The sequence below is a fragment of the Bacillus rossius genome, chromosome 1 (assembly GCF_032445375.1).
Source record: "Bacillus rossius redtenbacheri isolate Brsri chromosome 1, Brsri_v3, whole genome shotgun sequence".
Classification (NCBI taxonomy): domain Eukaryota; kingdom Metazoa; phylum Arthropoda; class Insecta; order Phasmatodea; family Bacillidae; genus Bacillus; species Bacillus rossius.
In genome coordinates this window covers 101,526,106-101,553,202 of record NC_086330.1, presented here as the reverse complement: position 1 = coordinate 101,553,202, position 27,097 = coordinate 101,526,106, and the positions used below count along the sequence as shown (strand labels likewise).

General features: G+C 35.3%; 1 protein-coding gene across 3 annotated transcripts in view; it reads left to right on the top strand.

The window, feature by feature from the left end:
* The window catches only part of LOC134540863 (alpha-1,3-mannosyl-glycoprotein 4-beta-N-acetylglucosaminyltransferase B), a 577,977-nt gene that overhangs the window by 536,112 nt on the left and 14,768 nt on the right, over positions 1 to 27,097 (top strand). For all 3 annotated transcript variants that reach the window (XM_063383880.1, XM_063383897.1, XM_063383889.1), the window contains 7 exons: positions 451 to 497; positions 1,015 to 1,325; positions 3,941 to 4,071; positions 7,361 to 7,468; positions 14,588 to 14,781; positions 20,943 to 21,082; positions 22,752 to 22,867. In XM_063383880.1, coding sequence (XP_063239950.1) covers positions 451 to 497; positions 1,015 to 1,325; positions 3,941 to 4,071; positions 7,361 to 7,468; positions 14,588 to 14,781; positions 20,943 to 21,082; positions 22,752 to 22,867 — 1,047 coding nt within the window. The remainder of the gene's footprint in view (positions 1 to 450; positions 498 to 1,014; positions 1,326 to 3,940; positions 4,072 to 7,360; positions 7,469 to 14,587; positions 14,782 to 20,942; positions 21,083 to 22,751; positions 22,868 to 27,097) is intronic.

The window sequence follows — 27,097 nt, the reverse complement described above, 5'->3', positions numbered from 1 at the left end:
AAAGATCTATTTTTAATAAGTGAATATTTTTCCAAATATTCAGGTTTAAAAAAAATAAGGGTTTCAGATAGCCTAACAATGGGTTTTCAAGCATCATTATTCAAAATTTTACTGAAAGATGCTTGCCTAGGGAGTATTTCTCTTTCTCTCTCTCTCTTTCTCTCTCTCTCTCTCTCTCTCTCAATCACTCACACCCCCAGACTCTTCAAAATATATTTTTATAGCTTATTTCATCCCTCCACTTCCTGCTTTCCACAAATCTTGACTTTGCTCGAATATATTTAAGACTGATTTTAATTTCACTAATATTTTGTGACAGATAAGGAACATTAGATCTGCCCGAATCTCTCTTATATCGTTTTTCTTTGAGATTATATTATTCAGTTACAAGGGATGTTGGAAATTTGATTCATTATCATGTATAATGGATGCAATTTTTTTGTTTTCTAGGTTGACCAGGAGTATGTTCTTCAAGTGGCCAGACAGATAGAAGAACAGTAAGTTATAAAAATCACATAAAGTATCCTTAAAAGTATTAATTTAATTTTCATGTAGTCTGAACAGACTGTAATTAGATGATTATTCACATAAAATGTAAAACAAAGAAAAAAAACTATTTTTGCTAGTGTTTTTACTGGTTTTAACACTTTTACTGCACTAAAAATTCAAATTTGTAATAAATCTTTTAAAGAAGTTTCTTTCCAATTGCAGCTGTATCATTCAAAAATTTATAATAGTCAATTATTCTCCTGGGATCTCAAAATACTTCCATTTCGTACTGTTATATTGGCAACGACTAATCAACTGTTTATAGAAATGAATCTTTGTTGCTTATTTTGAATCTAATGTTGGCGGCACAATTTAATAAAACTTACTCAACTTACAGGGATGCTAGCATAAAAATAGTTAAAATGAAAACCTTTCATACTTATAATTTTTTTTTTGTGAAGGGAGGGGATGAGGTTAGTTTGAAGGAGGAGGATAAGTGTTACAATGTGACTGTGGTGCTGGCAGGTTCCGGGACCAGGTGGAGTCGGGCCTGATAGAGGTGATCTCTCCGCCGGCGTCCTACTACCCCGACCTGGACAGCCTGCAGCAGACGCTGGGGGACCCTCTGGAGAGGGTGCGCTGGCGCACCAAGCAGAACCTCGACTTTGCCTTCCTCATGATGTACGCCCAGCCCAAGGGCACCTTCTACGTGCAGCTGGAGGACGACATCCTCGCCAAGAAGAACTTCATCTCCACCATGAAGAGCTACGCGCTGCAGAAGATCGCCGACAAGTCGCCGTGGTTCGTGCTCGAGTTCTGTCAGCTGGGGTTCATAGGTAAGTCTTGAGCAACGCTCAGTTGTTTTAACTAATTGAAAACTTATTTGTATACACCTCAGCTGGTCAGCTGTTATCTTCTTCTGGTTTGCATTTTTTTTTTACAATCTTCTATGTATGTGTGTGTACTTATATTTTTTTTTTCATCCCCCCACTTCCACAATTATTGATTATATGTATTTATTTATGTATGTATATGTAAGTGTATATATATCTATATAAAGACAGATATTAATTAAACTAGAGAATAATATTATTCAGATGGGTAACACTCGATTATCTCAAATCTCTCTACTAGTGTTATGTAGATTTCAAAGAAATGCTACATATTGTAACTGTTACAATTGTGACTTCCGGAAAATTTTTACATAGTTTTTGTTTCATGGTCCATAGATCCCAAAACCATCATCAACTTAAAAGTTATATAAAAACACTTTTATGGACACAATAACTGCTGTAATTTTTCACAAATCACCTCCAAACTGATACATAAAATCTAGTAGGGGAAAATCTTGGTCTAGTTCGTTAATGGGCAATATCTGACCAAAGGGGTAGAAATGGATGTTTTTAGGTTATATGAAAAACAGAAAAATCGCTGTAACTCCCATTATATGGTAATATCACATGTGTTTGAAAGTATTAAAACTCGTTGGAGTACTACCGAAATCTTTTGTCTGAAAAAGTTTTTGATACAACCAATCATAACTGCAAGGGGTTGAAAAAAAAAACAGTTTGAGGACAAAAAAAAATCATACTTCGCTTCGTAGGCACAACATAGAATTTGTACATATTGTGTGTAAATCTTATAATTTTTATCGAAAACTTTTGTCTGAAACAATTTTTTTTGACGAACTATTGCTGCAAGGGGTTAAACAAATGATGGGTAGAATTAAAAAAAAATCCATAACTCCCTTGGTAGGTACACTATCAAATCTGTTTGGATTGTTTGTAAATCTTATAATTTTTATCCAAAACTTTGTCTGAAACAATTTTTGATTAGACAAATCATTGCTGCAAGGAGTTGAAAAAATGAGGGGTCGATTTACAAAAGAAGTCATAGCTCCCTGTAGCATTGCAGTATACATGCCTTTTCTACTAACAATATTGTTATTAAGAATGGGTTAGGTTGCCAGTATATTTTATTCTAAATTTATAATTATTTAATAATCATGTTTCTTCTGTCATCCTTTCAACTTTGTTTTGCTACTTGTATTTACCTAATATTATGTGTAATGAGTTTTTTCTATTATTTATTTTAATTAATTTAATTAATTAAATATATCACGTTGTTATTAGAATGCAGATGTTGCATAATGATTCTAGAACAAGGGACTGTGTCTGGGGTGATGTGTAGAAAGAGAGAGGCATAAGAGGCCTGTAAGTGCGAGTGAGAACAAAACAGTGATTCCCCAGTAAGAGAGAGACTGTAACGATATCTCGTCACTGGTCGTGGGAACTGTGTGATAACTGCTGTCTCACGGTGTGAGAGAGAGAACGAGAATGTAAAGTTCTTGGCTCTGTGTATAGAAAACTGTTTTCAATGTATGTCGCGTATTCCTATTGGCTTGTGATTTGTAGTGTGAATGAAGCGTGTGTGTGATTGGTCGGTGAGGTCATGTGACTGCCCTTCCTGCGTGGAGGAACCAGTGCCATGATTTCACCAGTCGTCTGTCGATCGCTGCACCAGGAGGGCACGTTCGGTGGCTCTCACAAAATATGTAGTTTTGAAAGTGATTGGATTTGTCTATGCAGCATTCTATATTGAAAAATAAAACAAAAACTACAATTGGCGCGTAACATCTTTTTATTTTTGTATATAACGAACTGTTATATCCCTTAGTAGGTATACTATCAAATCAGTTCAAATTGTGTGTAAATCTTATAATTTTTATCAAAAACTTTTTTTTCTTTGAGATTATTCAGTTACAAGAGATGTTGGAAATAGATTCATTATCTTGTATAATGCATGTAATGGCATTAAAAAAATATATTGATTATTAATTTAGCCCATTACTACTTAAATGCCCAGGACGATGACGTGAGCTGGTTGTTAGTAGGTGAGTGAACATTTAACAAAATGAAGCACGGATTCAGAGGACAGTTTTTGAGGGCGTAAGGGGAGAAGAAATATAAGCAGCAAGCCTCTATCTAATAAATGTTTAAAGTTGAGAATTTCAGAACCTTATTTAGGCAGTACACATGTTTTTTACCACTTACATGTATTCCACAAGCAGTTTTTTATGTAACTTTATATATATACTTTTATATAGGTATTTATTTATTTATTTATTTATTTATTGTGGGTTTTCTTTCTCCTGAGTACCAGTACTGTTTCTAAGCTAAAGTAATAGGTTAAACAACTATTGCACCACACTAAACATTTTGAATTTCTATAGGTTTCTTTTTCTCAACAATCTTAAATAAATTTTCAGTCTCAGTCAGAGTGTTTCAAGTATTGTTTTCATTACCTGAATTTTTTTAAATATTTTTATAAAGTGAATCTAAAAATCAACTCGCAGTAATGAGTTTTTTTTGTTGTTGACATGTATGTTTAAGCCTTTTTGGAGTAATTGTAGTTGATGTATACTTAATGATGGTTTGCATGTTGTTCTCAGGAAAGATGTTCAAGTGTGTGCAGTTGCCGTGGCTCATCCAGTTCTTCCTCATGTTCTACAACGACAAGCCTGTGGACTGGCTGCTGGACCACCTCATCCAGTCCAAGGTCTGCAGGTTCGACAAGGACGCGGTGAGTGGCCTCTCTTGGAGGGTGCACTCAAGGGGCACTGGGTTTTTCTTTTAAATAAAAAAAGAGAGAGCGAGAGAGAGAAACATTGATGTTGAAACAGGGGGTCCAGCAATAGGCAGAACCTGTACCTGTCAGGCGTTTTCAATTTCTGGGAAAAAATCAGGGTATTGTCAGGAAACTGTATATTTTGTCAGGAAATTTTAATTTAATGGTTAGAGTAAGGCTCAACCCTTTTTTGCTCCATTAACTGTGTCACACTATTGTATTTTGGGTTCTTTCTTTGTTTGTTAGTTGCAATACTAGTGTGACAAGTATTTTGGTCCACGAGGTATTACCTATTTTATCTGTGACATATCATGAAATTAATGAATTCAAATTTAGTTAGAAACATGACAATGTAAGAAGCAAAATAAAATTTTATATTGGTTATTTGATATGGAAATATCACATGTATTGGTGAGTGGAAAATTATAAAATTTCAGAAGTCATGCAATTCTTTTTGTGGGTTTTAATGGACATCCTGTGAAACCTTTAACCATTTAAGTTTATGTTGGCAATGAAAAAGAATACAGTTTGTATGTTATTTTCAGCAGAAAAAAATGCTGGTGGAATATTTGTTAATGGTTTAAAAACATTTTGGCTAAATATTGTTCTGAAATTCTTAATTTATCAGATAGAAACTTGCAGCTTATAGTCCCTCAAAAACTGTCCTCTTAATCTGTGCTTGGTTTTGTTAGTTGTTGATTGAGCTAAATGTTATTATTTTGAAAACACAGTAAAAATTATTTTTGGAATTTTTGGTGGGTGTATTATGGTTTTATTTTATTGAGATGAAACAGTAATTAATATCATGTCATAAAATCCCTATTAATCTCATACACTTGAATTAGAGTTTATTAAAAAAATCAAATTACGTAGTATAGATATAAATATACTCTTAGAAGTCTTTATAATAAATTCTTAAATAATTTCCTTCAAAAAAATTTAATGGGTGCAGCAGTGAAATGGGAGACAGGTTGAACAAAGGGGTGTATAGAGGGAGGAGGGATCATGAGTGGAAGATTCAGAGAGAGTGGAGAAGAACGAAAAGAGGAAGGCAAGTGTGCCTAGTAAGATCAGGGCAGGAGTGGAATAGGATTGAGGAAAAGATACGGGATGTGAGAAGAGGAAAGGACTTGAGGAAGAGGCTTCAGAAATTAGGCAAGTAGGGGAACTCCGTGCCACCGGGCTGAATTCCAATCCAAAGTGTATCAATCAATCAATCAACCAATTGTGGGTTGGTTGGCTAGAACTCCTAACAAGTTTGTCTCATTTCTGCTCAGCTGTAGATATTCCATGTGGATCCAAGTTTCAAGCTTTCTAATTCATTGCTTATGTGTTCACACACAAATTTAGTGGCACTTATTTGAAATTTAATTTTTTGTAATATTCAGATTTTTTTAAAATTCTCATTGAGAATGGCATGGTAGTTTCTTGCAGTTTGTTTTGCAAGCTAAGAATAAAACTCTGTACTTTAACTTTCATCAAATTGTGTAACTTTGATGTGTTTATTTACGGATTTATTATTTTGCTTTATTTCATAAAGACATAAATTAAAATTGTACCAAAATTAAACTTCAAAGTGATAAGCATCTTAGTTAGGTTCATGCAAATATTTTATCTTCATAAATGCCAACCGGGCAATTATTTCAAAGGTAAACACAGAGTAATTGTTGTCATTAATGAAATTTTTAAAATAATGCAGGGTGAAGTTATAATAACCAGTACTCCAAGAGTTCATACATTCTCTTCCCATTAATTTATTTCAGTTTTTAATGCACCCGAAAGTAAGTAACATCATAGCACAAAATTATTATTTTACAGAAGAGCAAGTTTAGTCAAGTCCACATAGTGTTGTTTACCCCTGAACAAAACTAAACATACCTATTTTCATTATCTATAGTAACTAAGTAGTTATATTGCTCTGCACCAGGAGTGAAAATCTGTAGAATTTTTGATTGTAGGGGGGGGGGGGGGGCACGGAAATAAGTTTATCTTTCCCATTTCCCAGTTATGAATTCGCAAGTACAAGCGGGTCTCCTCAGTTAGAATTATGTGGGGGAAAAAAAGGGGGGGGGGGGGGTTTCATGGTATTTATGCCATGCTCTGTACCACTATATATAGTAAAATAAATACATCATGGACATTTGTCAACTCAGTTTCATATAAAAATAGGCATTGTGTCCTTTACCTCCTGGGTACAGAAATATTTCATGCAACTCTCTATTACTTACTCACAAAACTGTGAATAAAGGTAATGTCTTGTATAAAAATGGCTGTGTGTAAAGGACGTGTCTGGAATAACAATGGCTGTGTGTAAACTGTAAAGGATGTGTCTGGAATAACATGGGCTGTGTGTAAAGGATGCAGGGCCGGCGCGTCCATATAGGCGAACTAGGCAACCGCCTAGGGCGCCAAGTAGCTGGTGGCGGCGCAGCACGACACATAACAGCTGATACAATATGTTTAACGATTATTGAAACTAGATGAAAATGGATTTTTGTAACAGTTTGGAATGTTTATATTGATATAAGTAATTATTTAAAGTCCACTGTGACCTGTTTATGATTTGTAATAAGTAAAAAAGTAAAAAAAAGAACTACAAGCCTGCTTACATTTGATTGTTGACAAAATCTTAGGCTTACGTGATGTATTTTGAGGCAGGGAAAATTTTTTTGGGGTGTCGGGGGGAAGGGGGGGTTAAGGTTTCTCGCCTCGGGCGCCAATTTACCTTGCACCGGCCCTGAAAGGATGTGTCTGGAATAACAAGCACAGTGTGTAAAGGACGTGTCTGGAATAACAAGGGCTGTGTGTAAAGGACATTTCTGGCATAACAAGCACTGTGTGTAAAGGATGTGTCTGGAATAACAATGGCTGTGTGTAAAGGATGTGTCTGGAATAACAAGCGCTGTGTGGTGTAAAGGATGTGTCTGGAATAACAAGGGCTGTGTGTAAAGGACGTGTCTGGCATAACAAGCGCTGTGTGTAAAGGATGTGTCTGGAATAACAAGCGCTGTGTGTAAAGGATGTGTCTGGAATAACAAGGGCTGTGTGTAAAAGATTTGTCTGGAATAACAATGGCTGTGTGTAAAGGATGTGTCTGGAATAACAAGGGCTGTGCGTAAAGGATGTGTCTGGAATAATAAGGGCTGTGTGTAAAGGACGTGTCTGGAATAACAAGGGCTGTGTGTAAAGGACGTGTCTGGAATAACAAGGGCTCGAGCTGAGCTGGACGGCTCTTTGCTTACAGAAAGACTGCAAAAAGGCCAAGTCTCAGCTGTGGATCCACTACAAGCCGTCCTTGTTCCAACACATTGGCACGCACTCGTCGCTCAAGGGCAAGGTGCAGAAGTTGAAGGTCTGTGCTTTCAGCATCCCTTAGTTGTCTGTTTGCATTCTGACAGTTTCCAAAGTATGTGATGAGCCTTAGCTGCACATCATACACAATTCAAAGTTAAACACATTTGAATGGCTATCCGCAGAAAGGAAAAACTTCCATAGGTGTGCACAATAGGCCTGTGTGGTGCGAATATTAGTTTTTTGATGCAAAGCGAATGTCAAATGGAATTTTTAAAATATTGGCAAAGTCAAACAGAATTGATAATATGGTTTTCAGCAAAGCTGTATTACACTTATTTTATAAAATACTGGATGAAAAAAAAAATTAATGTTTAAACTGATTAACTGATGAACTAGTTCATCCCTACAAATAACACAATTCAATAAAACTTATAAACTAACTATACATAATATTAAAATTGAGAATTCATAAAAGCAAACCTGAGTGCCACATTTGATTTTTTTAAGTAGCCAACTTTATTTGTGCAAAAAATAAAACACAAATAAACTCTATGCTTTCATGACCGAATCTTAGGCTTTCATGTTTTAAAGCTTCGCAACAAACGCCTAGCTTCACATCAGACGCGAGGCTTTGCATCACAACTTAAGCTTCATATAAAACAAATAGGAAATTTCCTGGTGAAGTTAAAACAAATATTAGAAAGAGGGTTGATTGAATCACTTAGTCAAATCTTCGCATGGGCCTAGAGCGTATTGAAGGTGCCTGCCTTGGCACCACCATAAGGCTCAATTTCATTGTTTTTCAGGCATGTGAACTATGATAATAGAAAAAAATTTACAAGGTAAAAAAAAGAGAACTACATTTATATTGATTATCTTGTTTAAAAATTTGTTTCCATGCAATGCTTGTAAAATGTTTGCTCGAGTTTTAGGGTAAGAAGAGTAACAATGGTGGGGTAGGTTAGAAGGGTGCTGCATAATCTGGCACACCCACTACTGAAGTCATGCATGCACGTGCCTATGAACAAGTCTACATTGTTCGATTAATATGATAGCAAAAAAACATTGTTTAATGGAAATTAAGTCATAATTTAAATTTGTCTTATTTTTATACTTGTAAACTTGATTAACATTCACTTTGTAACATGAATTTGTGAAAAGCACAGAAATAATTTTTTATAGTAAATTTATTGTAATTCATTATGTATTGTATCAATATGGGAAATTAAGTGTATTATTTTTTTTAATTAATAGATTATATTATGTTAAATTTTATATCATTGTATTTGAAACATTTTTTTATGATCAGGGAAACTATGCCCCATGTCACATTTATGGGTCTCAGTATGACACTTAAAATTATGTATATTTTTTATACGTGTGGTTATAAGCACGAAGGTTGGTTTGATCCTTCCAAGACTGGAATTGTCCATGTTGATTCAAGATCAGATGGCATTGAGACAGGACGTCGCCACTAGACAGCTAGAAAAACCACAGAGATTGCGTACTAAGCCAGGAGATGGTTGGGGTAGTGTGGCCAATTACTCCCCTCATCCCCTCCATTGCCCACACTGCCAATAATAAATTGCATTAACCAGTTAAAGAGTGTACATACTACAACTCTTCTCAAGTGAATGACTTACCAATAATAGTATCCTGTTGGATCAGTCTATCACATGGCTTCATGTAAGATTATGCTGTGTTTATGAAAAACTACTTTAATTCATACTTTTAAAATCCAATTTTGTTGCTAAAAAATTAATTTTATGTATAATAAATATAGATTTTTTTTTTAATTTTGAGACCATAAGCTTAAAAAAATTACTTACTACTTCCAACATTAAATATCATACTGAACTTGAGTATGATAATGGAACGTTTGGAAAAAACAAGGTTTTCATTTTGGTAGTGTGGCAGGTGTTAAACTTCCTTGCTGTATACAGGAGGGAAAAATTATTAATTAGTTTGATAATTGGCTATGCATGGCTTTCTAAAAGTAAGCTAAGTTCTTGAGTTAAGTGTGTGTGTGTTGGCATGGGAGTTAAGCTTCCAGAAAATGTTTTACCAACCATTTTTGTAGATGCCTTGACACACAAATCTATTTTAGCAACTACGAAGTTACGTATAAAATAACATCTGTTTAACTAAGACACCAAATAATGTTGTAAAAGCATTTTACCTTCAATGAAGACTATGGGAACTCCACTTGTGCAACTACATAGCCAGTGTCACATTCCCTATTGATGGATCTGCCGTCTGTTGTAATGTTTCACTGTCATTATTCATCATCCTGCTGTTTCTTTGTCCTCTTCTGTGAAGGTTCGTCACATGTGTACCTAAACTCCCTCCATAACAGTTTGCGTTATTCACTCGCGTTGCATTGTCACATCAATCAATTCAGCTTTATTAACCTTGGTGTCCATCCCTCACACTTTTTTTTCGTAGAGGCGTGAACAGTGCTGGAGAGTCTTCGTTTGATCATAGGCCAATAAACACACTGAGAGCACATCGTCAGAAATCACTTGCAGTTATAGCACATCCATAAACTAGCCTCCTCTACTTCATCGGGCATAAAGGAAACTATAAATTAATGTCACTATTGCTGCATGTTTGTATTTAAACATGTATTTCACTCAGGACTCAGATCTTTTTTTGGTGTTATCACTTGAAAAAATTAACTGCTTAATTTTTCTTCATACAATTTATTTTAATTGCAGCTAGCTCAGCTTAGTTTAAGTGACAAAAAGTTGGTTGAATTTGAATGTTGTATGGCTGTTTTTAAATATTTTTTCCATCAGTTTGTATATTTATATTATAAAATAAAAATTTTCAGTGGGGATTGGGTGTAAAGCACTCCAAATTCTAAATTAGAAGTCTTTACAACTGTCCAGTCAGGAGCTCAGGCATTATTTAATAAGCGAAATTTTGTTTTAACACAATTTGAAGTTTGATATTTGATACAAAAGTTGACCAAGTCATAGAAGTGTAATTTATTTATAATGTACGGTAAAATTGAAAATATATAAATAAATATCACAGCGAAAAATTTTCATTTAAATGAATTATATGTGCTTAACTTTAATGATCGTCAATATAATCTACCTTGTACAAGATAAATTTTCATTACTGTTAAAACCTTCTAGTCGGTTGACAGCATCAAAATGGAAAAGTACTTGATGGTCTTGTAGATCATTGTGCATCGCTCGGCTCGTTGAAGGATGGCGGACTGACCGGTGATGGACAGACGCGATGGATCATTGAGAGTTCACCATAACACACAATGCAGAATGGAATAATCTGAGGACATACCTGCTTACCCGAGGCTATTTGTAGTGGGCGCCACCACGTGAGTGGGCACGTGGACCCGGCTGAGACTCCCGGTCAGGGCGTTACGTGGCCCGTGTGAGGCGAGCTATTAGTCCTCTAATTAATTGAGCTTATTAACTTAAGATCTGGCCCGCTCTAGGCGTCGGGCACGCCACACTGATTAGCCTACACGGATACCACGGGGTTGGTGACACGTGGCCACACGTCTCTGATGACTCCGCGCACGTCTGACCTCGGCCGATGACGAAGAGGAACTAGGGCGAGCAGCGCTCTGCGCGCGGGCAGCAGGCAGCTTCCCGCCGGAACAAAACGTTATTCTATCATGTGATCCCGCGCCAAGGGTTAGTTTTGAAGAAGAGACAGAACATTCTTATAATTTATACAATCCCTCATCCGGGCTCAGAACCTTAAACATCTGCTACTTTATATATTAATACTTAAATAATAATTGTTGTTATTGGTTTCTGGATGACGTTGCACTGCTGCTAAGCGCCCTCTTGCGGTAGTCCGTGGCGCGCAATTTGAACACATGCACGTTTACATACGTCGGCGGTACAAATGCCGGGAAGGAGGGGAACTGGACAGTGGAGTTGGACCAGACTTGTGAGGCGAAGCCCTGGCTGACGTCAAATCCATGGCTTTTTTTTTTAGTAACCATCCCTGGTTTTGTCTTAGTGACTTCAGGAAACCAAAAAAATACTAATGTCAGGATAGTCATGAAATAGTTTAGATTATGTTATGCGTGGTAAATTAGCATTTATTAAATAAACAATGTTTACTGCACTTCAATTTAAATTGTCTGTTTTTAAATCAACTCTTAAATTGTCTGTTTTTTTAAACAACCCTTAAATTAAAACAATGGGGTGTAGCTCAGAAGTAGAGCACTTGCTTTGTGTGCAGAAAGACCAGGGCAGGGGCTGATGCAGGAGGGGGAGGATAGGGGGGATATATCTCACCCCAAATTATGGAAAATTTGCATATATCAGTTAAGACAAATAATGGGTCAAATCCCAATTTTCTCGAATTGGAATCTCGAAATGGAATCCAAAAAGTACTTTGAATATACCCCTTGAAATCGAATCTAGGTCCCAAGAGTCCAAAATAAAATAATGTACATGCAATTAAAAATATTAACCTTGGTTTTGAAATATTTTACTCTCTCTTTAAATGTTTTATTTATAAATTATGTTTCCAGAATTAATACATATTGTAATTTTATTTCTAAATATATGTAAAAGTACAGTTAGGGAATGGTAACAGGATAGGTATGAAGAAAAAAAGACATAGCAAACTTCAGAGGTTATCAGTGTCAAATTTTTTAATTTATTTTATTTCCTCTATTTTTCTTCAACTCTTTTTCCACTGATATTAAATCATTTGAATACTAAGAAAGTGATGACTTTTGAGGATTTGTTTGGCTAATCCTTAGTGTAGTGTTACACATCAGTAATAACAGAGTAAACAGTAAACCTTAACTCTGCTATCATTTTGTCACACTTCACTCGCTTTTGATGACTTGTGTAATGGGTGGATCTTGTAGTTTCAAAAGGCAAATTAATGGTTTCGTCCAGATGTAAGTACCTCTATGTTTATTTAACTTTTGATTACTTTCACATAGAATAATAAACTTGATAAATTGATTAACAAATATATATATATAAATTATAAAATACATTAACATGGATATAAAAATACATTGTCAAAAGAATCGGTCGGCCCTAATTAGAAAATTACCATTAATCATTATACATAATTACAATGGAATCAGAAACAATAAACAGGTTAATAATAAACAATCCCATTAAAGTTCCGAAAGAAAAATTTCTGTTGTTCCGATCTTTTCAACGTCATGAGTTAATGTTATTCTGAAGATATAAAAAAAATGGACTGGAGGTTTGACGTTTGCTGGCCGAAGTGGAGCTGCTAAAGAGGCGTCAGGGCGCCTTAGTCGTCCTGATTGCTGGAGGAAGGACTCGAGGTTGGTCTGGTCTTAGGTCCGCATCAGGCCCTTGGACCCTGTCTGTGAAAAAGTCCGAATGAAACATGATCATAACATGATCACAGACAGTTAGCAAAATAGGCAGAAAATGCCTCCTAACAAAGATGATTGTGGTCGGGGAATAAGGTTTGAAATAAACTCACCATACAAGGAGATGGCTTCTAGCTTCAGCCAGGGTGCGGAGCTCGCGAAGACGCAGTTGTCGCGGACGTTTCCATGACACAAAAATATAAAATATTATGCAATCTTATAAACGAAGCATGACTACTTCTACGAGGTATGCAGACTGACTAATTACAAATTACTAAAGTTGTGGGAATCAAATCCCTTGCCTAGCTGATTACATCTTTAAACAACGACCGGCATGAAGTCTTGTTGTGCGGCTCGCGGTGTGGTCAGTCTGCTGTTGTGGCGCGAAGTAAGTTTGGGGTGGCAGCGACTCGTAATTAAAAGCCGAAATCAAACAAAAGAAAAGGGGGAGGCTTCGGCTTCTGGACTGAAAGGTTCCAAAGAAGTGGTCGAGAACTACTGTTTTTGATATCTCGAAGTTGGTGGTACTGGCCGATGTCAGCGCGACCTACTGAGGGGTGTCCGAAACGAGGAGAGATCGACTCACTCGAGGCGACTTCTTACGCTTTGGGCTTATGGAGGGGACCAGTGCATCGCTCTGGTGACTTGGAAATGAACTACGGGGCACTGTTTGTTGTGTGAGGCACCAGGGGGCAGGCGTTTAGCGGGTGTTCAAACACCCAGGGGAAATAATTCGCAACTCTGCCACTAGAGGGCAGAGGTGATACATTCTGAGACTAGAGAGTCGTGGCCTCGAGACAGGCTGGGGTTATTGGCCGGTCAGTGCTCTGGGCAGTGTTCAGCCTCTCTGGAAAGGGGGGGGGGGGGGGGAAACTGCGATGACAGTGGGAACGAGGCTGTACTCTGAGCCCGGAGGCGTGACTGAATGTTGGTGAAAATGACTCGAGATCATGCCATCGAGTGCTCACGTCAGGCGAGGTCTCAGAAACAGTCTGCTCTGATAGTTTGCAGGGCATAGCAGTTCTTGTCACGGCTTAAGAGAGAATTACAGGTGACGAACGTGCGCCAAAGCTGGGATAAGACGATAGCGCTTGCTGGGTCATTGGATCGTAGGCAAAATTATATTTATGCTGGGATTGATTGGGGAGACAGGTTTGACAAAGATTAAATGGGAGTGTACAAGAGGCAGAAAAAGTTTAAGTTCTTGCAGCAAAAGAATGACTGGCGACATTATTTTTCAAAAATTAAAATTTACACTTGTGCAAAAAATACTAATTGGCGGCACAATAGGTATGAAGAAAAAAATACATAGTAAACTTCAGAGGTTATCAGTTTCAAATTTTTAAATTTATTTTATGTCCTCTATTTTTCTTCAACTCTTTTTCCACGAATATTGATTCATTGAATACTAAGAAATTGATGATATTTGAGGATTGGTTTGGCTAATCCTTAGTGCAGACAGTATTTTACTGTGTGAAAAGCCCCATTGCCTATGTATATTATTGTAGGCCCATATGTAAGTTTGTTAGTGTCAAAAGTAATGTTGAAATTTTAATTTTTTTTTTTCTATTTTTCCCTCCCTCCCTCAAAATCCCCTCCCCCCCCTTCTTCATATGTGAAAAAAATTCTCTAATCGCGACTAGTCCTAAGTTCAAACCCTAACTTCAATAAAGAAATATTCATTTATTTTTATCTTCTCAAAGTATTTATTTATTGTTTTTCATCTTCTCTAATAATAATTTAATACTTTCAGAAATTGTAACTGGAGTGTAAGTAAGTGTTAAACCACTACAGATTGGACACAGTGTGTGGGGTTTCCAGGACAAGCAGTTCGGGAAGGTGCCTCTGTTCTACCCGCACTCGAACCCGGACGCCGAGGTCACATCTGACATTAAGAACTACAAGCAGTACAGCCTGGTGAAAGCGTACAGGGGCGAAACTTACTTCTGGGGGCTCCTGCCCCAGCCGGGAGACCACCTCACCTTCACCTTCAAGTACCCCGTGCGTCTCAAGCGGTGAGCCAGACTCCCTCCTTTTGTTTCCTTTTCACTGAGGAGGTTTCACTCTGGGCTGCAGTGAGCAATTTGTCTGTGAAATAATTAGTAATATTTATGTGGTGGGATCAAATCATGACTGGTTAACACTTAAGGATTCTAAACTGTCAGTTTGTTTTTGAGGAGTAATTATTAGGCCTGTGTGAATATTCAAATTTTGGGATACAAATACGAATGATAAACTACCTTCTTTTATCGCATAATCGTCGCACGCGCCAATCTATTAATAATATTTTAAGGCGTCAAAATTTGGATGAAAAACCTTCTCGCGTAAATGTTGCATGATGTTTTTGGTCCCGCTATTAGATTCCCAGCACTTTGTGTGGGTATTTTTTCCGTATAAAACGATGTATTTTAAAGTATAAATCTAATATTTATTCGGACATTACCACTTACTTATTTAATTAACGGAAATATGAAGTTGTGTGATGTTTACATTTTCTTTTAAAAACGTTTTTAAACGTTATAATCTTTATATGTTCGTTTGCGTCGCCGCGGTGTACCACTTACAAACATGTAGCCAGTGCTAGTTGGCATTATTCATCTTTGGTTATGTTGCTTCCCGTATAGAGCGTGCACATGTCGAATATTGATAACTCGCCGATTGCATGCAACGCGCGCTCTCTGTCGAGTGCCGAGTTAACTACATCTTATGGCCAGCACTCTTTCAAGGTAAGTGTGTACTACGACGATAGTTATGCCGTTATGTGTTCGTTCAGGCTCGCATTCGGGTCACCGGTTTTGTTTGTCTATTTAAAGTTGAAGAAAGGTTTTTGTTGCATGACTTATTAATTTAAATTGGTCTGCGTGCTCTTTTATACTTCACTTTTTAAATAAACATACTTTCCATGAATGGGTTTTGTTTTTATGAATAACTTTACCTAACAAAAATTTTTTTCTCTCGCATAAACGTCGCACTCCTACTTTTCAAACTTGTTTAAAGAATAAAATGTGCGACGATTATGCGATAAAACACAGTATTCATATTTGAATTGACCTGAAATATTAACACTCGAAATCACGAATATTCGTTTACTTACTTGACATAGTATACTTAGTATGTTTGTCATATACTGGTGAGATTAAATCATTTATGAAATATGAATACCCTTTTTTGAGGTTTAGTATGACTTCAAAATCCAAAACAGGACTAACAATTATTGATATTTTAAACATGCAACAAGTATTAAAACACCAACAACCATGAACAACACCACAAAACATGGACTTACCATTGTGATGGGCACTAAAAGAGGTAATCATCATAGTTTCAACAGCGTATAAATCAGTTGCCACATGCGATATAACACCTTGTGATACAGTAGGACAGTAGCAACTTACTTGCTTTATATATCTATGACAGAACTCATGTTCCAACTCAAAAGTATATAAAAAAACCTAAATAAGGGATTAAGATTCCAGTTGTAATGATCAAAAGTTGTGTTTAAAATATTGCTGAACTAAAATACAAACTACCTGGTGCCAGTTAACAATGAAAACTCAGGGATAGCTAGGGTTTAAATATGTAAATATAAGATTATTCAATCACTATTTTTGGAATATAGTGTTTTAAAAAAAGATTCACATTTTTCTTAAAATAGATTGCAATAGATTTCACGGTATTTTGCGGTTCGTGAAAATTTTCTTAATATGTATTTAAAGTAGCAGGTTGTCGAAAATAAGGCGAATAGGAACTGAGCTGAAATGAAATATGTTCCAGACGACGGCAGCCTAACCACGCACCGGATGCCAACCTTTGCAGGCAATTTGTCTAATTTTCCAAAGTTCTTAAATGACATGAAAAAAATTTTTTAGTGGGATTCTAATTTTCGTTCTTACTATTTTAACTAGATATTCGTATTTGTGAATAATTTTATATTCGTATTCATATTAGATTGAAACTAAAAAAACTGGTATTATATTAACACAGGCCTAGCCACAATCTGTCTTAACATGTGAACCTCCTTGTGAAACTGTGGTATTGTATGTGAGCTCTATGATAACATTAGTTTCTTCGAGAGTGAATATATTATTCCCCTGTATGCATAAACTCGGGAACGAAATATGGTTGAGCAATGATCATACAAAAGAATATTGAAGTAATGTAAAAATTATGCAAGGGTTTTGACTTTTTTTGAATGATCATTATTTTGTTCTCACACTTAACTGCTTCTGTGAAAGGTCTTTAACCTGCACGTTCGACAATACAGCCAAGCCGGATTAGCGTTTTTACCGGGTTATCGAATGTCAGTATTGTTTGTATACTAAGTGCAAAGAATGTGGAATATGAATTTTTTAAATGTAACCTGCTATAAAAATGGAAACACTTTAATAAAATGAAAACTGACAATAACTATAAACTCTGAGCGAAATTAAAATCCCGGCAGCTAGGTCAGTGTGAAAACTTGTTGTTTGATGCGAAGCAAATATAAAATTGAATGTTTTAAATATTCCAGAAGTTGAATTGAATTGCGAACATTGTTCTCAGCGAAGCTGTATTATACTTATTTTATAAAATATAGTATTGAAGTAAAAAAAAATTTCTTAAACATTTGTAATGTTTGAACTGATTAAGTGATTAACTAATTGGGTCCTATGTATAACATTATTCACTAAATATTAATACTGAGCATTCATAAAAACAAATAGAGTGTCACCTTTTTGATTTTTTTAAGTTACCAACTTTATTCAAGCAAAAACCTACAACAATTTTTTTTTTTTTAAAGCTTTGCAACATCAGAATGTGAAGCTTTCTATCACAACCAAAGCTTCCAATAAAACAAATTGCAAATTTCCTTGCAAAGTCAAATCTAATATTAAAAAATTGGTTGTCTATAAAGTCGGTTTATGGACGATAGTTTAACGTGACAATGTCATAACAAAACATTGATGAAATGATTGATCTAGAAGAAAAGGAAATATCATATTCGGCCTGAGACTGAGCCGTAATAGGTTTTTGCAACCAAACCATTTAGGCATTAAAAATATTATATTCTTTGAGGAAGAAATTTTTTTATAATTTTTCTATCTTTTGTATGATAAAATCTACCTCTGCATACGTTTATGAATAAAATTGAATCAATGTTATTGAATTATCACTATTTTGTATGGATACAAAGAAGGAGTGAAATGAAATGTACAATTTAATTAATAAATTTACTTTTATTTGCATTCATTAATTCAAATATATTTATTACTTTTGAAATGTTGTGCGCGCCGTATTTATTTTTACAAGTACAAAAAGAAATTCACAGCTGCAGAGATTCGAACCGATAACCTTATGATTTGAAGTCATCCATGCTAAACACACGGCCACGAGACCATATTGAGAATAATTGTTTCAGATGGTATAAATTATTAATATTCCACGCACGATATTTGTTTGAATTTCTTTTAACTAGCATATTCTCTGTTGGACTCGAAATATTTACACGCTCGTGGGCTCATAACTATAATACGGTGTGTGATTTAGTTGATCAAATAATAACTCATGACAAATAATTACCAATGTCAAACTAAAGCGTGAAAAGTATCATACCAGCAACATACCTGCCAACCCTCCCGCTTTAGGCGGGAGACTCCCGATTTTATACCCTTTCTCCCGCCCTCCCGATTTGTCATTAAAATCTCCCGTTTTTTGGTTCTGTTTCTCTTGAAGTTTTTAATGCAATAAATTTATAGAATTAATATGTTTGTACCATTATTCCGTACAATTATATAGTAACTACGGTTCGTACCATAACGTGTAGTTATTTTAATAGCCTAAATGCCCACAATTGTCGGCTAAAACTCTTGGTTAAAGCGTACATCTAAGAAAGAAACGTAGTTATTTACGATAATTATGGGAGCTGTTTTGGTACACGTTCGTCATTGGTGTTTGTTAGCCAACCAGAAAAAGGTTTGTTTTCCAAAATGGCGTGTTTTGTCAACATTGTAAACTGTGTTTTCGGTGGTGTTTTGAAATAAAGACGGACTGGATTAATAATGAGTTTATGATACCACTGTTTACATTCGTGCCCAAATTCGCTTCGGTTTGTTAGCCGGCTATGTGTGAATTGTTTGTTCATCCCCGAACAAATTCGCCTTTGTTCGCGTCTGTGCTCACAGAATAACGAATAAGTGTAGAGGTAGCATTATAGTAGTCTTCGAATTTATTCAACAGTGTATTCATAAAAATATTATTTTGTGGAAGCAGTTGCGTGATGAGTATTTTGTACGCGTTTAGTTTTAGGCCTACTCCGCAATAGGGATTTAATAGAAATGACCTACAGTGAAGTATCTTGCTGTGTACAAGAAGACTTTTAGTGACGAATTTCCGTGCATTTTGCAATCGAGGAAAGGTGAACATGCTGCATTTTGTTCTTTGTGTCGTGATTTTTTCATCAAAATAAACAAAATTTCACCCCCCCTCCCTTTATTGGGGGCAACAAGCATTGTTTACTCCACTAAAAAACCTCCCGCTTTTTGACTGGCCAAAGTTGGCAGGTATGCAGCAATAAATATTTAGTTACACAGCTAAATAATACTCATACAACACTGTTTAAATATACTGATTTACTCTAGTAATTAAAATAATACGTACTTGTAAGAACGCCATTTCCTTGCGAATATACTCCCGTGGTGCGGTGCACAACAATAACCTCGAACCCCGCTGTGTTGTCGTCTGCCCCAAGCCGTGTGTGGCGACATGCGCAGGCGTGATCCAACCGGCACGACCCGCCTATCCCTGCAGCATGGCGGGGTGAAACCTGAGCAGTACGCCGCCACTTGCCGGCCGAGTTCTCTGTACCGTCCGCAACATACCAGAGAGATGCCACGCATGCGTAAACACATCTGTAGTGGAACAATCGTAGTGGGACATCCGTAGTGGGACAATTTTTCATGCGTGCAGCCAGCGTTCATCGATTTATTAGACGTTGTCATGTCAAAAGAGCTTCGATTGTTTTGCTTGGTTGAAGCTTCGCACAGTAATGTGATCTGGTGGCCCTAAGTCAACAGCCGGAATCCACCCAAATTGGACCACGAGTGACTTGATTGGTGCCAGATTGCAGAATGCTTAGAACCATAAAATGCTGTATTGAAGACCTTTCAACTTTTACTATATTTAGAGTTACACGAGGACTCCACTGACTAAAACAAGAGAATGAAACTAATAAATAGTGTTTCATGTGAGTTATCTGGTCACTCTATAGTGTAGCCATCTGAGGTGACATAATTTTCCAAATTTCAAAAAATAACCACGAAGAATTTATATTCAGCCATCAGTTCAAGTACTACCTATTTAGTGTGGGAAAATATGTGTTTTTGTTAAATAAAAGAAGAATCACCTGAGTGACAAAGCTGTCAACCTGTGTTGTGTTGTTTTGCAAATAAACAGAAAAAAAAATGTTTTGAGGTTTCTCTTTTGGTACATAAGTTAGTACAATTCAATAGCAAAGTTTTGACTGTAAATTAGATTATTTTATTTAGAATTATTATTGTTAATATTTACATAATATTTTAAGATACAAAGTGAGTTGTATAAAGAAGAAAATAAAATAAATAAATAAAATATGTTTGTGTATATTTTAAAGAAATGGGTATTTCATACCTTTAGATTCTCCATATATTTTTAATGTTTCAACTAATAATATTTCTTAAAGATTTTTATAATTATGACATACTTAATTATAATCTAGTGTATTTGTAAATAATTATGTTATAGTATTATTAGTTGATTTATCAATAATTAGGAAAAAGGATTAAAATCCATTGATAAGGTATGAACCCATTAGCTTTATTCTTAGCTTATTTTTCTATACTTTGTTGTGTGATGCATAAAAGTTTTTGATACTTTAGGTAATAGTTTAATTCTATTATGTATAATGGAATAAATTATTAATTGCATTTATTACATCAAAAAAAATATTTTTATCAATCACTAAAGATATTATAGTACTTTATACTATCTGGTCATAGATACATAGAGTATTTGCAGTTGTGAGAATTACGTGAGTGGATAGGGAATATTTGGATTGAATTTCAATATTGTTACAAATTGTAACAGTTTTGTGTTCTTAATTTAATTAAATTCCACTATTTCCAAGTGTCACAGATAATTGTTATCCATTGTTATTTTGCAGCTACTTGTTTCGCAGCGGTAATGCTGAGCATCCTTCTGATCGCTTCTATAACACCACAGTCGAAGTGATGCCAGATTCGAATCTCGTCAACCTGAGCAAGAATGATTTCAACACTACCAGCGATGGGTTCTTTATTGTTGGTGCGTTGGGCTTGCTGTGAATAAAATATTTATTTTGCTGTCTTTTTGCTGTCCCATAATTATTGTTTTGTAAGTTGTAGTGCACCCAAGAAATGAGTTGTGTGAAACTTTGCAAAGTGATTGTGACCATCTTTGTCTTTTACTTTGTGTATAGCTTATATGTAATAAAATGTGTACATAACTGGTATACACACAGTTTCATTGGAATAGAAATTTAAAAAAAAAGAAAGTGTTTTGTAATGGCTTTTTAATAGGACTTTTACAGTGTTTGAAATTATGGTCTTTGAAATATCTGTTACTTTTGGTTTTATTCAAATTTCTTTTATCGCATAATCGTCGCACGCGCGTAATCGTCGCTGTGTGTAGGTATCTTTTCCGTATAAAACAATGTATTTTAAAGTAGAAATCTAATATTTATTCGGACATTACCACTTACTTATTTAATTAATAGAAATACGAAGTTGTCTTCGTGTACTGTTTATAGACATGTAGCCAGCGCTATTTGACATCATTAGTGTTTGGTTATATTGCTGTCCGTATAGAGCGCGCGTACGTAGTCGAATATTGATATCTCGCCGATTGCATGCAGCGCGCGCTCTCTGTCGAGTGCCGAGTTAACTACATTTGATGGCCCGCATGCTTTCGTGGTAAATGTGTACTACGGCAATAGTTACGTGTTAGTTCACGTCGCAGATTCAAGTGGCCTGCGTTCGCGTTACAGTTAGGGTTTTCTATTTAAAGTTGAAGACAGGTTTTTGTTTGATGAATTATTATTATAAATTGTTTATCATGCTGTTGTATACTAAACCTTTTTTTTTTTTTTTTTTTTAAATAAACGTACTTTCCATGAACAGATTTTTTTTATGAATAACTTTACCTAACAATTTTTTTTTCCGCATAATCGTCGCACCTTTACTTTTCAAACTTGATTTTAGAATAAAATGTGCGACATTTATGCGAGAAAACACGGTAGACTAGCTTTGAACCTTATTATTTCACATTTTTAAATGCTATTGACACATGGGTACAAGTTATAACTTATAACCCATATAAGTAGTACAGTATGTCACTGTTTAGCACCACTGTCTGTAATCAGTAGTTTTTACTAAACTGTTGAACGTCCATCATTTGCTTGAACAGATACACCATTTAAAAAAATTATTTTGTTTGCCATAATAGTGAGGAACATTTACAGTGTGTTTGAGAAATACCTTGACAAAATAATTTTTGTGAAAGACGGGTGTCTATATACATGAGTCGTAATTTAAATTTGGCAAATTTGAAGAAAAGTATAAAGAGACTTTGGGTATACTTTGGGTGGTTTTTGTACTTTTAACTTACAGGCAGACCTGTCAATCCCAAGCAACGACAGTTTGTGGATTAGAGACACTGAACTGAAGAAGATAAAGAAAGAAATAACGACACCCTGTGAAAACCAACCTAATACAAAAGTATAAGTCACATCACTCATATGTAAATCTCCATAAAAAATATGAATGTGGATAAAAGTGAATTAAAAGTTGTGGGAAGCCATTCATTGTATGTGGGTAGTATCAGGTTGTTGCTGTTGCTGGGCTTAGTGTAATTTCTAGAATAATTGTTACTTTGTAGATTGTAGATTATTTTTCATTCTTTTATGATAAATAAAATTTTTCATGTTTCTTTGCAGGTAAATTTGACAGTTTAGGAGTGGCAGAAGGGTTCGTAGATTCTAAACTGAACCCTGTTAAAGCAATACGACTGAATGTTCACAGCGACAGTGAAAACTGGGCGATACTCAGTGAGGTGAGTCACAGTCCGCATTGCTGCTGCATTACAGTCCTTGGTTCGCTACAGAGAGAGTTATTGTGCACAGGAGTAAAGTAGGGCTGTGTGACTTTTGCAGCGTGATCTTGACTCTTGACGTTTTTCACACGTCTGTGAAAATTCTACATGTTTTCATAACAATATCAGGAACAGTTTCTAAAATCTCAAATTGACGTATTGGTCCTTACATGTCATTTGGACATGTTGTTCTTGTGACTGTGATGCGAATTTCCACTTTAAGATGATATTGTTTAAGCAATCGTATATTTAATACACTTTTTCTCAAAATAATACATTTTTTTCAAACACCACCATGTCAGTCTCTAGTAGTTGCTCTCCAGATGTAAAATCAACTTACAACGTATGTAAAATATCAACATAGAGATAATTCCTACAGCTCTATAATTAGAGGTCCACTTTCACTGTAAATTAAACTAGCCTATTTCGTCATTAAAAAAATTATAATTTCGCTGAAAAAAGTTATTACACTTGTGTTTTTAAGGTAATACGTAAAATAATTTTAACTAAGTTGCACAAGGATTTAATTACAATAATACGTAATTAGCAATTTGTAATTTGGCAATATTAATAAAATAAATTTTATTAGTCAGTTAAATATGTTTAGGACTATGTATGACTAACTAATTCACAACAGAACTTTTGCAAAAAGAATTTTTCTTCATTTATGGTCTAAAATTTGAATGCAGTGCTTAGTATGAATTCAAATTTTTACCACAATACCGTTTTAGAACTATTTTGTCACCTTTGCCAAATATTAGACGCGCGCGCGCGCGTGTGTGTGTGTGTGTGTGTGTGTGTGTGTATATATATATATATATATATATATATATATATATATATATAATTTAGGGATGGGACGAATCCACATTTTGGTCGAATCCGAATCCTTGTTCGAATCCTCAGTGTTTGTCATCGAATCTCGAATCCCAGTCCCACACTAAACTTCACCACATGTTATTAAAAAAATCACACATTTATTTTAAAAAATTACATAGGCCAATGTATTAAAAAAAATCACATGTGTATTTATAAAATTATAAAATAAGTGCATAGTGTATACACCTGATATAAAATAGAGACAAATAACCTCAAAAACCACACATGTAAGTGTGCATCTGTCTAATTCTCTGTTAAATTAATCCTTCCTATGTTTTCAATAAAATATGTTTGTATAACGAACACCATTTAAAAAAAGTTACGTTTTTTTCTGCAATGTTATATTTTGAAGGTTGGAAATGATAGAGTAGTTATGCTAATTGACAAAATACAGCGTATTTTATCTTAAGTTTGTGCTATTTCCGTTACCTTTATAATATAGTTTAGGTATACAATTTTCTAAAGCTGGACGAACCTCAGTTCTCTGGTTTCGAACCGAGCCGAACCGAACCTCATACAGAAATAATTGTTTTGAATTAAAATGAACCGATGACCAGCATTTTGGTCTTTAACTGAGTGGTGAAAAAGAAAGGTTCTCCAGCCATATGTAAAATTAAAACATTATATAGCTTAGCTTATATATATACCAATTTTTAATTAATGAAGAAGTTACATCTAAATTTCAAAAAGACTATCTTCCTTTTTCAGTGTACACTAACCTTCATTTAAAAAATATATAAAGATGACGAACATTCAGCATAAGGCCACATAACATATTTTTGTGGTAGACATAACCTAACATTTTTAATAAGTAAAACTTTTTAATAGGACATCAAAAAAAAGGCGAATGTGAATTAAGTTACCTATCTACATATTTTTGTGGTAGACATAACATAACATTTTTAATAAGTAAAACTTTTTAATAAAACATAAAAAAAAGGCGAATGTGAATTAAGTTACCTATCTACATTACAAAACCCGCTGCTGCTCGTCAGAAGAAACTTTAGACGGTTTTTTGGGGTGGTTCTGGGTCATCCGGGTCGTCATTATCTTTTCTCAATTTGGAAAACTTAAACGTTAGCCTGCTCATCGCAATTCACCTCAAGAACAATAATATTGTAAACGTAACGTAAAAAGTGTGGTTATTAGGGATGGGTAGTTCGCGAACTACCAGTTCATTTGGAACTGTTCTGACGAGCGAACTAGGTGACTAGTTCGTTGTTACCAAAAACAATCATTCTTTCGTTCTTTGCGCGTTTCTCTTCTCCTACTATGTTTGGTCCTTACTGCGCATGCGCGAAAGATCCCTAGTAGTGATGGGTCGTTCGTTAACGATTCGTTCAAAAAGAACGAATCTTTGAGAGAACGAAATCTTGCGATTCGTTCGCGATGTAAAGAACCGGCTCTTTGAGAGCCGGCTCTTTGAGAGCCGGTACCTTCAAAGATTCGGAGGAACGAAAACGCGGAGAGAACGAGAGAACGAGAGAACGAGATGAGAGAACCAGCCACGCGCCCGGTCCGATTCGTTCGTGAAATGATTCATGACGTCAGGAGTCTGAAGAATTAGTAATCACAGCGTGTGCATGTTCACAAGAGCAAACGATAACTGATCAAATAAAATAGGGTAACATGAAAAGTATCTATACCTGAAAATGTCAACTGTTAAGTAGTGGTTTAAAATTGCTTTTTCACATTCACATACACAAATTTGGAAATAAAAAACTAAAAAAAAAAAAAACCAGTATGAATTAAAAAATAACAGGGAAAGTAACTACAAATGTTCACATTTACCATTTTTGGGTTAATTAATGTACTTCATTTGTTTCTCTTCATACTGAATCGCAGTAGTAGTATTAAATTTTTGTCTTTTTTCTCTAAATGTGTTGGTCTACATGTAAACACTTTACTGTCACTAGAGTGTAAATAGCCTATATATTAATATTTGTAACTTAAAAAGTAATAAAATATAAATAATCTTGTTTCATATACGCAACTGTGATTCACTGGTTACGGAAAGCAATGTTCAAATTCAAATACAAAAACACGTACGTAATACTCTAAAGGATGAACGAGTTACGACACCTGTTAAAAGAGCCAGATCCTATACACAGAAAAGAACGAATTGACCGAGATGAACGAATCGTTCTGAACGAATCATTTCACGGCACTGATCCAAAAGAACCGATTCGGTCAAAAGATCCGTTCTGCCCATCACTAATCCCTAGGTGACTAGTTCATCCTGGGACCGCTACTGCTCTGATACATAAGTATCGGATACTTGTAACTAGGTACATTACTGTATCAGTATCAGATTGGTACAGATACCGAAAATTGCTGTAACAACCCATCTCTATTCCTGGGACCGCTACTGCTCTGATACAAAAAAATCAGATACTTGTAACTAGGTACATTACTGTATCAATCTCAGGTTGAAACAGAAACCGAAAATTGCTGTAACAACCCACCTCTACTAGTTCGCTGTTACCAAAAACAATCGTTCTTTCGTTCTTTGCGTGTTTCTCGTCTCCTACTCTGTTTGGTCCTTACTGCGCATGCGCGAAAAATAACCCCCCCCCCCCCCCCACCTATACAAACATACCACTGTCACCCAATATGCCACGTCTTTCTTTCTTGCTTTCTTCCCTCTCTTACGTTTGTTCTTTATTTGGTCTCGCTTCGTCAGTTCCACCAAGCAGAGACGTTCCAAGTACTGATCTGAACTACGAAGACCGAAGAGAAAGGGAGTACATATACTCACTGAACTAGCTAGTTCAAAGACATAGATAGTTCACACAGTAAGTTTATTTAATTGTGTAGTTAGGCTGTCGGTCATTATTTTCGTTTCGTTCTTTCTTGCGCAATGATGTATCGTTTGACGATCGTGAACTCTTAATTTTTATCTAATATTCTTTAGACATTTACATTACATATTGGCATTAAAAAAGGTGTCACGTAAATAAGTGTAATTACGTTAAATTTCAGATAGCCTATACAATCTGAAATTAAACTTTAATTACACATAGACCACACATTACAAAACTACACTAAAATTTAAAGAAACATAATAAAACTTACCTAATACGAAAAAAATCAGCTTAGGTTGTCACAGATGAGAAAACACTATACTATTATTTTGTTTTGTACACATGTGAAAATAAGCACTTTACTTGCAGAAAATAAATTAATACACATTCAAAAATGTAAGAAGTGTGTGAAAGAAAAACAATATGATAGTCGCTCATTTGTAATGGGAGATATTGTTTACAAGCATCGGATTACTGTGTGCCTCTTTTATTTATAGAAAAAGAAATG